Source organism: Arctopsyche grandis, unplaced genomic scaffold (genome assembly GCF_051622035.1).
Source record: "Arctopsyche grandis isolate Sample6627 unplaced genomic scaffold, ASM5162203v2 HiC_scaffold_806, whole genome shotgun sequence".
In the NCBI taxonomy this organism is placed as follows: domain Eukaryota; kingdom Metazoa; phylum Arthropoda; class Insecta; order Trichoptera; family Hydropsychidae; genus Arctopsyche; species Arctopsyche grandis.
Genome location: NW_027518596.1, coordinates 85,028 through 100,500, shown reverse-complemented (window position 1 = coordinate 100,500; position 15,473 = coordinate 85,028). Strand labels below are relative to the sequence as shown.

General features: G+C 36.5%; 3 protein-coding genes across 3 annotated transcripts in view; all 3 read right to left on the bottom strand.

Annotated features, from left to right (window-relative positions):
- The window catches only part of LOC143922228 (kelch-like protein 28), a 6,178-nt gene extending 5,798 nt beyond the window's left edge, over nt 1–380 (bottom strand). Inside the window, exon 1 of the mRNA XM_077445444.1 lies at nt 255–380. Coding sequence (XP_077301570.1) covers nt 255–331 — 77 coding nt within the window. The 5' untranslated portion in view covers nt 332–380. The remainder of the gene's footprint in view (nt 1–254) is intronic.
- Nucleotides 381–1,983: 1,603 nt separating this feature from the next.
- LOC143922218 (kelch-like protein 32) lies at nt 1,984–7,827 on the bottom strand. Its single transcript, XM_077445434.1, has 11 exons — nt 7,714–7,827; nt 4,732–4,899; nt 4,502–4,656; nt 4,216–4,421; nt 3,928–4,125; nt 3,520–3,693; nt 3,291–3,431; nt 2,855–3,027; nt 2,564–2,774; nt 2,191–2,386; nt 1,984–2,096 (listed from the first exon to the last, which is right to left on the bottom strand). Exons 1-11 carry the CDS (start codon nt 7,782–7,784, stop codon nt 1,984–1,986), a joined length of 1,806 nt encoding a protein of 601 aa, XP_077301560.1. The 5' UTR covers nt 7,785–7,827.
- A 1,279-nt stretch (nt 7,828–9,106) lies between these two features.
- Nucleotides 9,107–15,279, bottom strand: LOC143922222 (kelch-like protein 28). The gene is made up of 11 exons (XM_077445437.1): nt 15,153–15,279; nt 12,171–12,338; nt 11,941–12,095; nt 11,655–11,860; nt 11,367–11,564; nt 10,959–11,132; nt 10,730–10,870; nt 10,294–10,466; nt 10,003–10,213; nt 9,630–9,825; nt 9,107–9,535 (listed from the first exon to the last, which is right to left on the bottom strand). Exons 1-11 carry the CDS (start codon nt 15,221–15,223, stop codon nt 9,399–9,401), a joined length of 1,830 nt encoding a protein of 609 aa, XP_077301563.1. The 5' UTR covers nt 15,224–15,279; the 3' UTR covers nt 9,107–9,398.
- Nucleotides 15,280–15,473: the final 194 nt, after the last annotated feature.

The window sequence follows — 15,473 nt, the reverse complement described above, 5'->3', positions numbered from 1 at the left end:
GAGACGGAGACGGAGACGAGAAAGGAACATGCATTTCGCATTGGGTATGACAGCGCGAATGTATGAAACCGCAATCGTCCCAGCAATCGTCCCATCCCAGTGGCGAGGGGTGTTTTGGCGCGCGGAAGAGTTTTCGCAAAGTGACAGTTCGCAAACAGACAGAGTCTGCGACGCGTGACGTAAGTGAACTGAAGTGAACTCTAACGAAGCTGGTTAGTGTTAGTGTGGTATTGAATTAATATGAGAACACTCACCGGGAAGCAGAAGCAGAAGCAGAAGCAGAAGCAAAGGCAGAGGCAGAAGCAGAAGCAGAAGCGGAAGCGCCCGACATCGTGCGAGGCAGCGACTAGACTGACAGCGCAACTACACTATTACGCAATACACAACAACACGCTGTTCGTTGAATTCGAATTTCGAATTTCGAATTTCGAATTACGAATTTCGAGTTTTGAATCATGAATTTCGTTTCATGAACCAACGATAAAAGAGAATCACCTTTGTCTCCGTTCCGTCTAAACATTTTCGAGTGCAATTACTTCTGCCTCATCGGCAGGTTTTTAATCTGAAAACTTAAATTGAACGCAAAGTATGCTCCTGGTGATGAATTTCGCTAACCAACGATAACAGAGAATCGCTTTTGTCTCCGTCTAAACATTTTGGAGTGCAATTACTTCTGTGGAAGAAGGATTTCGATCTGAATACTCAAAAAAGGAATGTTTTGTCCAGAATCGTGGCATAATTGAATGCATATTATTGCTCTTGCGATGAATTTCGTTTACCAACTATAAAAGAGAATCACTTTTGTCTCCGTTTAAACATTTTGGAGTGCAAATACTTCTGCCGAAGAAGGTTTTTAATCTGAAAACTTAAATAAGGAAAGTTTTGGCCCAAGTGATGGCATAATTGAACGCAAAGTATGCTCCTGGTGATGAATTTCGTTTACCAACGATAACAGAGAATCACTTTTGTCTCCGTCTAAACATTTTGGAGTGCAATTACTTCTGCCGATGAAGGTTTTTAATCTGAAAACTTAAATAAGGAAAGTTTTGGCCGAAGTCGTGGCAAAATTGAACGCAAAGTATACTCCTGGTGATGAATTTCGTTTACCAACGATAAAAGAGAATCGCTTTTGTCACCGTTTAAACATTTTGGAGTGCAATTACTTATGCCGATGAAGGTTTTTAATCTGAAAACTTAAATAAGGAAAGTTTTGTCCAGAATCGTGGCATAATTGAATGCATATTATTGCTCTTGCGATGAATTTCGTTTACCAACGATAAAAGAGAATCACTTTTGTCTCCGTCCAAACATTTTGGAGTGCAATTACTTCTGCCGATGAAGGTTTTTACCTTGCGATGAATTTCGTTTAATGTCCAATAAAACTCATGGATGTACAAAAATACCTAGTTTATAAGTTTTTACGTCTTATTTTGTTGAGAGAAAATGATTAGGTGTTTGATGTTTGAAGTTGTGCAAAAAACTGGTTAACTGAATTGTTTTTGAAATGAAAAGGTAGCTCGGGTTCACCGGATACTTACTTAACTTAAAAAAATGATGACCATTATTTTCATTGATTGATTGAGTTTCCACTCGTGATCACATTAATAACAAAACGTTTATTAAAATAAGATGAAATAAATAAAAACACTCTTTTCATTTGAGAAAAAAATATATTTGTGACATTATATTTACAAATATAGAACAGGATGAACTGTTAATAGTTTTCATGAAATAAAGAATGTGTACAAATAATTCCACATATATGTACTTACATATGTACATACATATATAATATAATAAATAAAAATGGAAATGCAAAACAAAAATCCTGTTTTAAGCCAACAGTGTTACCATTAAAAGGAAAACATTATATGTACATAATATTAAACAAGTTATGCATTTAAACAAGTTACTACTCATTTGAATTCAAGTTTCATTTTCATTATTAAACATTAAAACCAGTCAGTAAATGCATCGGTGCAATTAGCATATTAAAATCGGATCGTTTCGTTGAAATGGATCCAATAATCGTCCACGAGTCTCCGTCCACGAGTCTCTATCGGGGCTGTATTCTAGCACCGACAAGTGATTACCTCCTGAAATAAATATGTATTAAATATTAATCACTTGCATACAAAAAACACACACACACACACAATAATGGTTGTTACAAAATCAAAATCAACTCACCGACGCAAACAATTTTATCGTCGTGGACGATAGCCTTATGCCCAAACCGTGCTTCAGGGAGACTAGCAACATATGTCCAGGTTTGAGCCTCCGGGTCATACCGTTCTACCGAGTCGTGTGTACTATTGCTATTGCTATTGCTGATAATATCGCAGGTGCCGCCAATTGCGTAGATATAACCTCCCAATGCAACAGCCTACAAAGTGAAACAGACTGAATATAACGATATATAATATATGTATGTATGTATGTACAATATTCAAAATTCAATTTTTCTCAATGATGACAATACAATACAATACAATACATACAATGTAAAATGGCGATTATGTAGACATAATCGATTTCAGAAAAAAATCCTGACAATACTTACAGCAAACCGGGCTCTCTTTTCGGCCATCGGCGGAGCGGCCGTCCATCTATTCCTGGCCACATTGAAAGTTTCCATGCTATTAAGGAATACCTCTTTGTCGTTTTTTCCACCTATTGCATATATGACACCGTCTAGTGCAACGGTGTCATGGAGATGTCGGCACTCCGACATATGGGATAGATAGGCCCAGTTTCTTGTATTGACATCGTACCTTTGAAAAATCGTAAAAACTAGTTGTATTCCATTGTACAATATTAAAAAATCATCATAAATATTCACCAACCAACCAACCTATGTACACTCGTTTGTAAGTCTATGTCTTCAGTGGCAGCATTGGAACAGGGATTTTTTCCTCCTGAGATGAAAACATGGTCACCGACAACAGCGGTTGCAAAATTTTTTCTTTCATGTACCATTTGTGGAAGCGCCGTCACATCCTTTGTGGCAACATCCAAACTGTACATCTATTCAATATAAATATTATACACACGTATTATTATAACTGTATTGTTAGTAAATTTGCATACAATAAGGTAACAAAAGAAACGAGTTGCTGAATATTAATGAACTTACCTTTTGAAAAACCCAATGCCGGTATTGCAATCCCCCAAAGTAAACTTTTCAAAATATTGTTATAACAAATAGAATCTACATAAATGTTCGATTTATTGTCATTTCTTTCGTGACGGCACAAATTTAAAAGTTAAGTAATAAATTGAATAAACACCTCCTTCGATAGACCGCCAATCATTATTAAATATTGGTCTCGAAGAATGACCGTCTCGAAGGGATTATAAAATTTATTCATGTCGTAAAACGACAAACATTTCTGGAAATCTCCTCTTATTGTTTGGATTTCATTGGCAAGCTAAAAAAAAAACATTGAAAAATATACATAATTACATATACATATATCTATGTACATACATATGCATTTACATACAAACTAAACTTACTTTTGCCGAACGTTTTCCTACAATCAATATACCTCGTGTGCTCTTTCTAGGTTTTACATTTTGCAATGATAGACGTGGTCTCTTTTTTGGACTCATATTCCATTCAAGTAAATCCCACAATTGTTGACAGCATACACGATTGTAACAAAGAGGTTTCACTTCGTTTAAAATGAACTGAAACGAAACATTTATAACGTTCAGCAATTAATCGCATACCTTTTTAAATTTATTGTGCCGAGCACACATTAAAAACAAAATATTATATCAAGTAATGATTAGTACATTGTACATACATACATACATACATACATACATATGTACATATGAAAGCACATTAAGAAAGTACAGTAAGAATTACATGTAATATATGTATGTACAATATACAAAACAAATTAAAAATATTATTACCTCTTTAGATAACAGACGAAATCTAACAAATTTAAATAAAGCATTCAAATGCTGCTTCCGATTGTCCCAGTCCTTTTGAACCCACAGCTTCAAGCCTATAAACACTTGCTCTTCTGTGGTGACATTTAAATCATTCGACTGCAGCAATTCCTCCAGTTGGTCAGCTTTTATATCGAGAAACGCTCTCCCTTGAATTATCTACAATGCAGACAGACAGACAGATTTCATGAATATTAAAAAATATAAATACACATACGTATGTATGACCTAAAATTATAATATACATACGTCAACATAATTTTTAGTTGTGTAAGCTCTCGTTTTTTCTAGCAATAAGAAATAACTATAATGCTTCGCAAAATTTCCGATTAACAAGAAGTTTTCAGTATTTAATGCGCTTTCTAGGAACGACACGCAATAATCCTCAAGTTTATAGCAGTGAATGTTTGTTCGCGAAAATTCAACTAACTGGATCGCCCCAAGAGGATCCAAATCTGCAAATATTGTAAAATTTGTCATTAGTACTAATTAGTACATATGTATTAATTCGTACGAACGAAGTTTAAATTCTCACCGAGTTTGCCTCTGTAGAAGTATTCAATAGCTTTGCTCACAGTGTCCAGACGAAAATCGCCCCAATCGTCCAAGACAATTTCCTCCGGTGATGCTTCTAAACGCTCCGCCAAATAGTCGCTGTTGCACATAACAATAAACTTGTGTACATTGAATCTGCAAACAGATTAAACATAAAACCTCGAGTTAACATATGTACATAATACATTAAATATTTGAAGCAAGACTAACCTTGCAGTGCCGACAACTAGCACAGTATCGCATTGCTCCTGTTCGACATACTTCCGATACATGTATTTCGAGAAAAGGTGTGCATGCTGCACATCTATTTCGAAATCCGTTGAGTCACCAAAATTGGCACTAATTTCGGTCATATTGCTCCCGATGCTCATGTCTTTTCTAAAAATCAAATTATACAATAACAATAATATGAAAATATACCTAATAAAACAAAATTTAAAAAAGTTTTTCAAAATTTAAAGCAAAATTTAAAAAAGTGTCGATGCCCTACTAAAATTATTGTATGTATGTAGAATTAGAAACAAAGGTGATTGTTATTAGGTACTTAATTCTATGTAGATCATATATTATTGGTGGTGGTACTAAACTAAACGTTCGTTTGGGTTTGGGTTTGCCGAGTAGAATTGTTTACATAAACATCTTCAAAAATCGCCAATTTTTTAAAGGTCTAACGCGTTGCCAAAAATCACCACCAGAGATCCGAGTTCAAAAAAGTTTGTCTCACCAATATGTACTCGTATGTAGTATTTACTATGTATGTATGTATATAGGATGTTCTTCAATATTCTTCATTCTTCAATCATACACACATACATACATGCATACATACATACATGCATACATACACACACATACACAATACACACATACACAAACACACACACATACATACATGCATGCATACAAACATACATACGTACATACATAAATACATACACGCATACACACACAAATACACACATACATAATACACACATACACAAACACACACACACACATACATACATACATGCATACATACATACGTACATACATGCATACACATACACACATACATACACATACACACATACATAATACACACATGCATGCATACACACACACACACATACATGCATACATACAAACATACATACGTACATACATACATACATGCATACACACACACATACATAATACACACATACACACATGCATACATACACACATACACACACACAAATATACACATGCAAACATACACACACACAAATACACACATACGTACGTACATACATACACAAACACACACACATACATGTATGCATACATACATACAAACATACATACATACATACATGCATGCATACATACAAACATACATACGTACATACATTCATACATACATACATGCATGCATACATACAAACATACATACGTACATACATACATACATACATACATACATGCATGCATACATACAAACATACATACTTACATACATACATACATACATACATGCATACACATACACACATACATAATACACACATGCATACATACACACACACACAAATACATACATAGATGCATGCATACATACATACATACATGCATACATACAAACATACATACATGCATACACACACACATACATAATACACACATGCATACATACACACATACACACACACAAATACACACATGCAAACATACACACACACAAATACACACATACATACATGCATGCATACATACATACAAACATACATACATACATACATACATACATGCATGCATACATACATACAAACATACATACGTACATACATACATGCATGCATACAAACAAACACACACATACACACATACATAATACACACATACACACACACACACAAACACACACATACACAAACACACACACATACATACATACATGCATACATACATGCATGCATACATACAAACATACATACGAACATACATACATACATGCATACACATACACACATACACACATGCATACATACACACACACAAATACACACATACATAATACACACATACACAAACACACACAAATACATACATACATGCATGCATACATACAAACATACATACGTACATACATACATGCATACACACACACACACATACATAATACACACATACACACATGCATACGTACACACATACACACACACAAATACACACATACACACATGCAAACATACACACACACATAGATCATGTGCCACCAAGACGAAGGGTGGACGGAAGCCCTACCGACAGTGTTACTGGGGATCCGATCGGCATGGTATCCGATAAGACCTCAATGCCACGTCAGCAGAACTGGTATATGGTCAACCGCTACGGCTACCGGGAGAGTTTCTGGCTCCACAACGAAACGGAGGACCCAACACAGCGGAACTAGCAGAGAGATTGCGGTCCCAAATGGGGCGAGGTTGAGAAACGCCAGTCCACCGCGGCGCCATGGAACAAGATCAACCTTCAGATCAACCAACAAAGACCTGCACACCAGTGATCAGGTGTTCCTGAGACACGATGCTGCCAAGGGTCCGTTACAGCCAGTGTTGAAGAAGGGACCGAAGTTCTTCACACTGAGAATTAAGGATTCCAATGTCACCGTATCGGTAGACCGCATAAAGCCGGCATACATGGAAAGCAGCGGAGAGCCCCCCAAGAAAATGCAGAACCACAGCAAGAAACTGGCCGACAAGCAACCACACGGACTGGCAGGAGAGTCCGGTGGCCAGCCCATCTGGACAGCTACATCCCGTAGTTGTCGCGACGGCTACGCAATGTCGAGACCCACAATATGTATTTACATATGACATTTTGTAAAATATCGCATCGCAATAAATAATTATAATGAGAAGACGCGCGCGCGTCCGCAGTGAAATTGAATGAATGAAAATTGAAAGGATTAAAGCGCGAGACGGAGACGGAGACGAGAAAGGAACATGCATTTCGCATTGGGTATGACAGCGCGAATGTATGAAACCGCAATCGTCCCAGCAATCGTCCCATCCCAGTGGCGAGGGGTGTTTTGGCGCGCGGAAGAGTTTTCGCAAAGTGACAGTTCGCAAACAGACAGAGTCTGCGACGCGTGACGTAAGTGAACTGAAGTGAACTCTAACGAAGCTGGTTAGTGTTAGTGTGGTATTGAATTAATATGAGAACACTCACCGGGAAGCAGAAGCAGAAGCAGAAGCAAAGGCAGAGGCAGAAGCAGAAGCAGAAGCGGAAGCGCCCGACATCGTGCGAGGCAGCGACTAGACTGACAGCGCAACTACACTATTACGCAATACACAACAACACGCTGTTCGTTGAATTCGAATTTCGAATTTCGAATTTCGAATTACGAATTTCGAGTTTTGAATCATGAATTTCGTTTCATGAACCAACGATAAAAGAGAATCACCTTTGTCTCCGTTCCGTCTAAACATTTTCGAGTGCAATTACTTCTGCCTCATCGGCAGGTTTTTAATCTGAAAACTTAAATTGAACGCAAAGTATGCTCCTGGTGATGAATTTCGCTAACCAACGATAACAGAGAATCACTTTTGTCTCCGTCTAAACATTTTGGAGTGCAATTACTTCTGTGGAAGAAGGATTTCGATCTGAATACTCAAAAAAGGAATGTTTTGTCCAGAATCGTGGCATAATTGAATGCATATTATTGCTCTTGCGATGAATTTCGTTTACCAACTATAAAAGAGAATCACTTTTGTCTCCGTTTAAACATTTTGGAGTGCAAATACTTCTGCCGAAGAAGGTTTTTAATCTGAAAACTTAAATAAGGAAAGTTTTGGCCCAAGTGATGGCATAATTGAACGCAAAGTATGCTCCTGGTGATGAATTTCGTTTACCAACGATAACAGAGAATCACTTTTGTCTCCGTCTAAACATTTTGGAGTGCAATTACTTCTGCCGATGAAGGTTTTTAATCTGAAAACTTAAATAAGGAAAGTTTTGGCCGAAGTCGTGGCAAAATTGAACGCAAAGTATACTCCTGGTGATGAATTTCGTTTACCAACGATAAAAGAGAATCGCTTTTGTCACCGTTTAAACATTTTGGAGTGCAATTACTTATGCCGATGAAGGTTTTTAATCTGAAAACTTAAATAAGGAAAGTTTTGTCCAGAATCGTGGCATAATTGAATGCATATTATTGCTCTTGCGATGAATTTCGTTTACCAACGATAAAAGAGAATCACTTTTGTCTCCGTCTAAACATTTTGGAGTGCAATTACTTCTGCCGATGAAGGTTTTTACCTTGCGATGAATTTCGTTTAATGTCCAATAAAACTCATGGATGTACAAAAATACCTAGTTTATAAGTTTTTACGTCTTATTTTGTTGAGAGAAAATGATTAGGTGTTTGATGTTTGAAGTTGTGCAAAAAACTGGTTAACTGAATTGTTTTTGAAATGAAAAGGTAGCTCGGGTTCACCGGATACTTACTTAACTTAAAAAAATGATGACCATTATTTTCATTGATTGATTGAGTTTCCACTCGTGATCACATTAATAACAAAACGTTTATTAAAATAAGATGAAATAAATAAAAACACTCTTTTCATTTGAGAAAAAAATATATTTGTGACATTATATTTACAAATATAGAACAGGATGAACTGTTAATAGTTTTCATGAAATAAAGAATGTGTACAAATAATTCCACATATATGTACTTACATATGTACATACATATATAATATAATAAATAAAAATGGAAATGCAAAACAAAAATCCTGTTTTAAGCCAACAGTGTTACCATTAAAAGGAAAACATTATATGTACATAATATTAAACAAGTTATGCATTTAAACAAGTTACTACTCATTTGAATTCAAGTTTCATTTTCATTATTAAACATTAAAACCAGTCAGTAAATGCATCGGTGCAATTAGCATATTAAAATCGGATCGTTTCGTTGAAATGGATCCAATAATCGTCCACGAGTCTCTATCGGGGCTGTATTCTAGCACCGACAAGTGATTACCTCCTGAAATAAATATGTATTAAATATTAATCACTTGCATACAAAAAACACACACACACACACAATAATGGTTGTTACAAAATCAAAATCAACTCACCGACGCAAACAATTTTATCGTCGTGGACGATAGCCTTATGCCCAAACCGTGCTTCAGGGAGACTAGCAACATATGTCCAGGTTTGAGCCTCCGGGTCATACCGTTCTACCGAGTCGTGTGTACTATTGCTATTGCTATTGCTGATAATATCGCAGGTGCCGCCAATTGCGTAGATATAACCTCCCAATGCAACAGCCTACAAAGTGAAACAGACTGAATATAACGATATATAATATATGTATGTATGTATGTACAATATTCAAAATTCAATTTTTCTCAATGATGACAATACAATACAATACAATACATACAATGTAAAATGGCGATTATGTAGACATAATCGATTTCAGAAAAAAATCCTGACAATACTTACAGCAAACCGGGCTCTCTTTTCGGCCATCGGCGGAGCGGCCGTCCATCTATTCCTGGCCACATTGAAAGTTTCCATGCTATTAAGGAATACCTCTTTGTCGTTTTTTCCACCTATTGCATATATGACACCGTCTAGTGCAACGGTGTCATGGAGATGTCGGCACTCCGACATATGGGATAGATAGGCCCAGTTTCTTGTATTGACATCGTACCTTTGAAAAATCGTAAAAACTAGTTGTATTCCATTGTACAATATTAAAAAATCATCATAAATATTCACCAACCAACCAACCTATGTACACTCGTTTGTAAGTCTATGTCTTCAGTGGCAGCATTGGAACAGGGATTTTTTCCTCCTGAGATGAAAACATGGTCACCGACAACAGCGGTTGCAAAATTTTTTCTTTCATGTACCATTTGTGGAAGCGCCGTCACATCCTTTGTGGCAACATCCAAACTGTACATCTATTCAATATAAATATTATACACACGTATTATTATAACTGTATTGTTAGTAAATTTGCATACAATAAGGTAACAAAAGAAACGAGTTGCTGAATATTAATGAACTTACCTTTTGAAAAACCCAATGCCGGTATTGCAATCCCCCAAAGTAAACTTTTCAAAATATTGTTATAACAAATAGAATCTACATAAATGTTCGATTTATTGTCATTTCTTTCGTGACGGCACAAATTTAAAAGTTAAGTAATAAATTGAATAAACACCTCCTTCGATAGACCGCCAATCATTATTAAATATTGGTCTCGAAGAATGACCGTCTCGAAGGGATTATAAAATTTATTCATGTCGTAAAACGACAAACATTTCTGGAAATCTCCTCTTATTGTTTGGATTTCATTGGCAAGCTAAAAAAAAAACATTGAAAAATATACATAATTACATATACATATATCTATGTACATACATATGCATTTACATACAAACTAAACTTACTTTTGCCGAACGTTTTCCTACAATCAATATACCTCGTGTGCTCTTTCTAGGTTTTACATTTTGCAATGATAGACGTGGTCTCTTTTTTGGACTCATATTCCATTCAAGTAAATCCCACAATTGTTGACAGCATACACGATTGTAACAAAGAGGTTTCACTTCGTTTAAAATGAACTGAAACGAAACATTTATAACGTTCAGCAATTAATCGCATACCTTTTTAAATTTATTGTGCCGAGCACACATTAAAAACAAAATATTATATCAAGTAATGATTAGTACATTGTACATACATACATACATACATACATACATATGTACATATGAAAGCACATTAAGAAAGTACAGTAAGAATTACATGTAATATATGTATGTACAATATACAAAACAAATTAAAAATATTATTACCTCTTTAGATAACAGACGAAATCTAACAAATTTAAATAAAGCATTCAAATGCTGCTTCCGATTGTCCCAGTCCTTTTGAACCCACAGCTTCAAGCCTATAAACACTTGCTCTTCTGTGGTGACATTTAAATCATTCGACTGCAGCAATTCCTCCAGTTGGTCAGCTTTTATATCGAGAAACGCTCTCCCTTGAATTATCTACAATGCAGACAGACAGACAGATTTCATGAATATTAAAAAATATAAATACACATACGTATGTATGACCTAAAATTATAATATACATACGTCAACATAATTTTTAGTTGTGTAAGCTCTCGTTTTTTCTAGCAATAAGAAATAACTATAATGCTTCGCAAAATTTCCGATTAACAAGAAGTTTTCAGTATTTAATGCGCTTTCTAGGAACGACACGCAATAATCCTCAAGTTTATAGCAGTGAATGTTTGTTCGCGAAAATTCAACTAACTGGATCGCCCCAAGAGGATCCAAATCTGCAAATATTGTAAAATTTGTCATTAGTACTAATTAGTACATATGTATTAATTCGTACGAACGAAGTTTAAATTCTCACCGAGTTTGCCTCTGTAGAAGTATTCAATAGCTTTGCTCACAGTGTCCAGACGAAAATCGCCCCAATCGTCCAAGACAATTTCCTCCGGTGATGCTTCTAAACGCTCCGCCAAATAGTCGCTGTTGCACATAACAATAAACTTGTGTACATTGAATCTGCAAACAGATTAAACATAAAACCTCGAGTTAACATATGTACATAATACATTAAATATTTGAAGCAAGACTAACCTTGCAGTGCCGACAACTAGCACAGTATCGCATTGCTCCTGTTCGACATACTTCCGATACATGTATTTCGAGAAAAGGTGTGCATGCTGCACATCTATTTCGAAATCCGTTGAGTCACCAAAATTGGCACTAATTTCGGTCATATTGCTCCCGATGCTCATGTCTTTTCTAAAAATCAAATTATACAATAACAATAATATGAAAATATACCTAATAAAACAAAATTTAAAAAAGTTTTTCAAAATTTAAAGCAAAATTTAAAAAAGTGTCGATGCCCTACTAAAATTATTGTATGTATGTAGAATTAGAAACAAAGGTGATTGTTATTAGGTACTTAATTCTATGTAGATCATATATTATTGGTGGTGGTACTAAACTAAACGTTCGTTTGGGTTTGGGTTTGCCGAGTAGAATTGTTTACATAAACATCTTCAAAAATCGCCAATTTTTTAAAGGTCTAACGCGTTGCCAAAAATCACCACCAGAGATCCGAGTTCAAAAAAGTTTGTCTCACCAATATGTACTCGTATGTAGTATTTACTATGTATGTATGTATATAGGATGTTCTTCAATATTCTTCATTCTTCAATCATACACACATACATACATGCATACATACATACATGCATACATACACACACATACACAATACACACATACACAAACACACACACATACATACATGCATGCATACAAACATACATACGTACATACATAAATACATACACGCATACACACACAAATACACACATACATAATACACACATACACAAACACACACACACACATACATACATACATGCATACATACATACGTACATACATGCATACACATACACACATACATACACATACACACATACATAATACACACATGCATGCATACACACACACACACATACATGCATACATACAAACATACATACGTACATACATACATACATGCATACACACACACATACATAATACACACATACACACATGCATACATACACACATACACACACACAAATATACACATGCAAACATACACACACACAAATACACACATACGTACGTACATACATACACAAACACACACACATACATGTATGCATACATACATACAAACATACATACATACATACATGCATGCATACATACAAACATACATACGTACATACATTCATACATACATACATGCATGCATACATACAAACATACATACGTACATACATACATACATACATACATACATGCATGCATACATACAAACATACATACTTACATACATACATACATACATACATGCATACACATACACACATACATAATACACACATGCATACATACACACACACACAAATACATACATAGATGCATGCATACATACATACATACATGCATACATACAAACATACATACATGCATACACACACACATACATAATACACACATGCATACATACACACATACACACACACAAATACACACATGCAAACATACACACACACAAATACACACATACATACATGCATGCATACATACATACAAACATACATACATACATACATACATACATGCATGCATACATACATACAAACATACATACGTACATACATACATGCATGCATACAAACAAACACACACATACACACATACATAATACACACATACACACACACACACAAACACACACATACACAAACACACACACATACATACATACATGCATACATACATGCATGCATACATACAAACATACATACGAACATACATACATACATGCATACACATACACACATACACACATGCATACATACACACACACAAATACACACATACATAATACACACATACACAAACACACACAAATACATACATACATGCATGCATACATACAAACATACATACGTACATACATACATGCATACACACACACACACATACATAATACACACATACACACATGCATACGTACACACATACACACACACAAATACACACATACACACATGCAAACATACACACACACATAGATCATGTGCCACCAAGACGAAGGGTGGACGGAAGCCCTACCGACAGTGTTACTGGGGATCCGATCGGCATGGTATCCGATAAGACCTCAATGCCACGTCAGCAGAACTGGTATATGGTCAACCGCTACGGCTACCGGGAGAGTTTCTGGCTCCACAACGAAACGGAGGACCCAACACAGCGGAACTAGCAGAGAGATTGCGGTCCCAAATGGGGCGAGGTTGAGAAACGCCAGTCCACCGCGGCGCCATGGAACAAGATCAACCTTCAGATCAACCAACAAAGACCTGCACACCAGTGATCAGGTGTTCCTGAGACACGATGCTGCCAAGGGTCCGTTACAGCCAGTGTTGAAGAAGGGACCGAAGTTCTTCACACTGAGAATTAAGGATTCCAATGTCACCGTATCGGTAGACCGCATAAAGCCGGCATACATGGAAAGCAGCGGAGAGCCCCCCAAGAAAATGCAGAACCACAGCAAGAAACTGGCCGACAAGCAACCACACGGACTGGCAGGAGAGTCCGGTGGCCAGCCCATCTGGACAGCTACATCCCGTAGTTGTCGCGACGGCTACGCAATGTCGAGACCCACAATATGTATTTACATATGACATTTTGTAAAATATCGCATCGCAATAAATAATTATAATGAGAAGACGCGCGCGCGTCCGCAGTGAAATTGAATGAATGAAAATTGAAAGGATTAAAGCGCGAGACGGAGACGGAGACGAGAAAGGAACATGCATTTCGCATTGGGTATGACAGCGCGAATGTATGAAACCGCAATCGTCCCAGCAATCGTCCCATCCCAGTGGCGAGGGGTGTTTTGGCGCGCGGAAGAGTTTTCGCAAAGTGACAGTTCGCAAACAGACAGAGTCTGCGACGCGTGACGTAAGTGAACTGAAGTGAACTCTAACGAAGCTGGTTAGTGTTAGTGTGGTATTGAATTAATATGAGAACACTCACCGGGAAGCAGAAGCAGAAGCAGAAGCAAAGGCAGAGGCAGAAGCAGAAGCAGAAGCGGAAGCGCCCGACATCGTGCGAGGCAGCGACTAGACTGACAGCGCAACTACACTATTACGCAATACACAACAACACGCTGTTCGTTGAATTCGAATTTCGAATTTCGAATTTCGAATTACGAATTTCGAGTTTTGAATCATGAATTTCGTTTCATGAACCAACGATAAAAGAGAATCACCTTTGTCTCCGTTCCGTCTAAACATTTTCGAGTGCAATTACTTCTGCCTCATCGGCAGGTTTTTAATCTGAAAACTTAAATTGAAC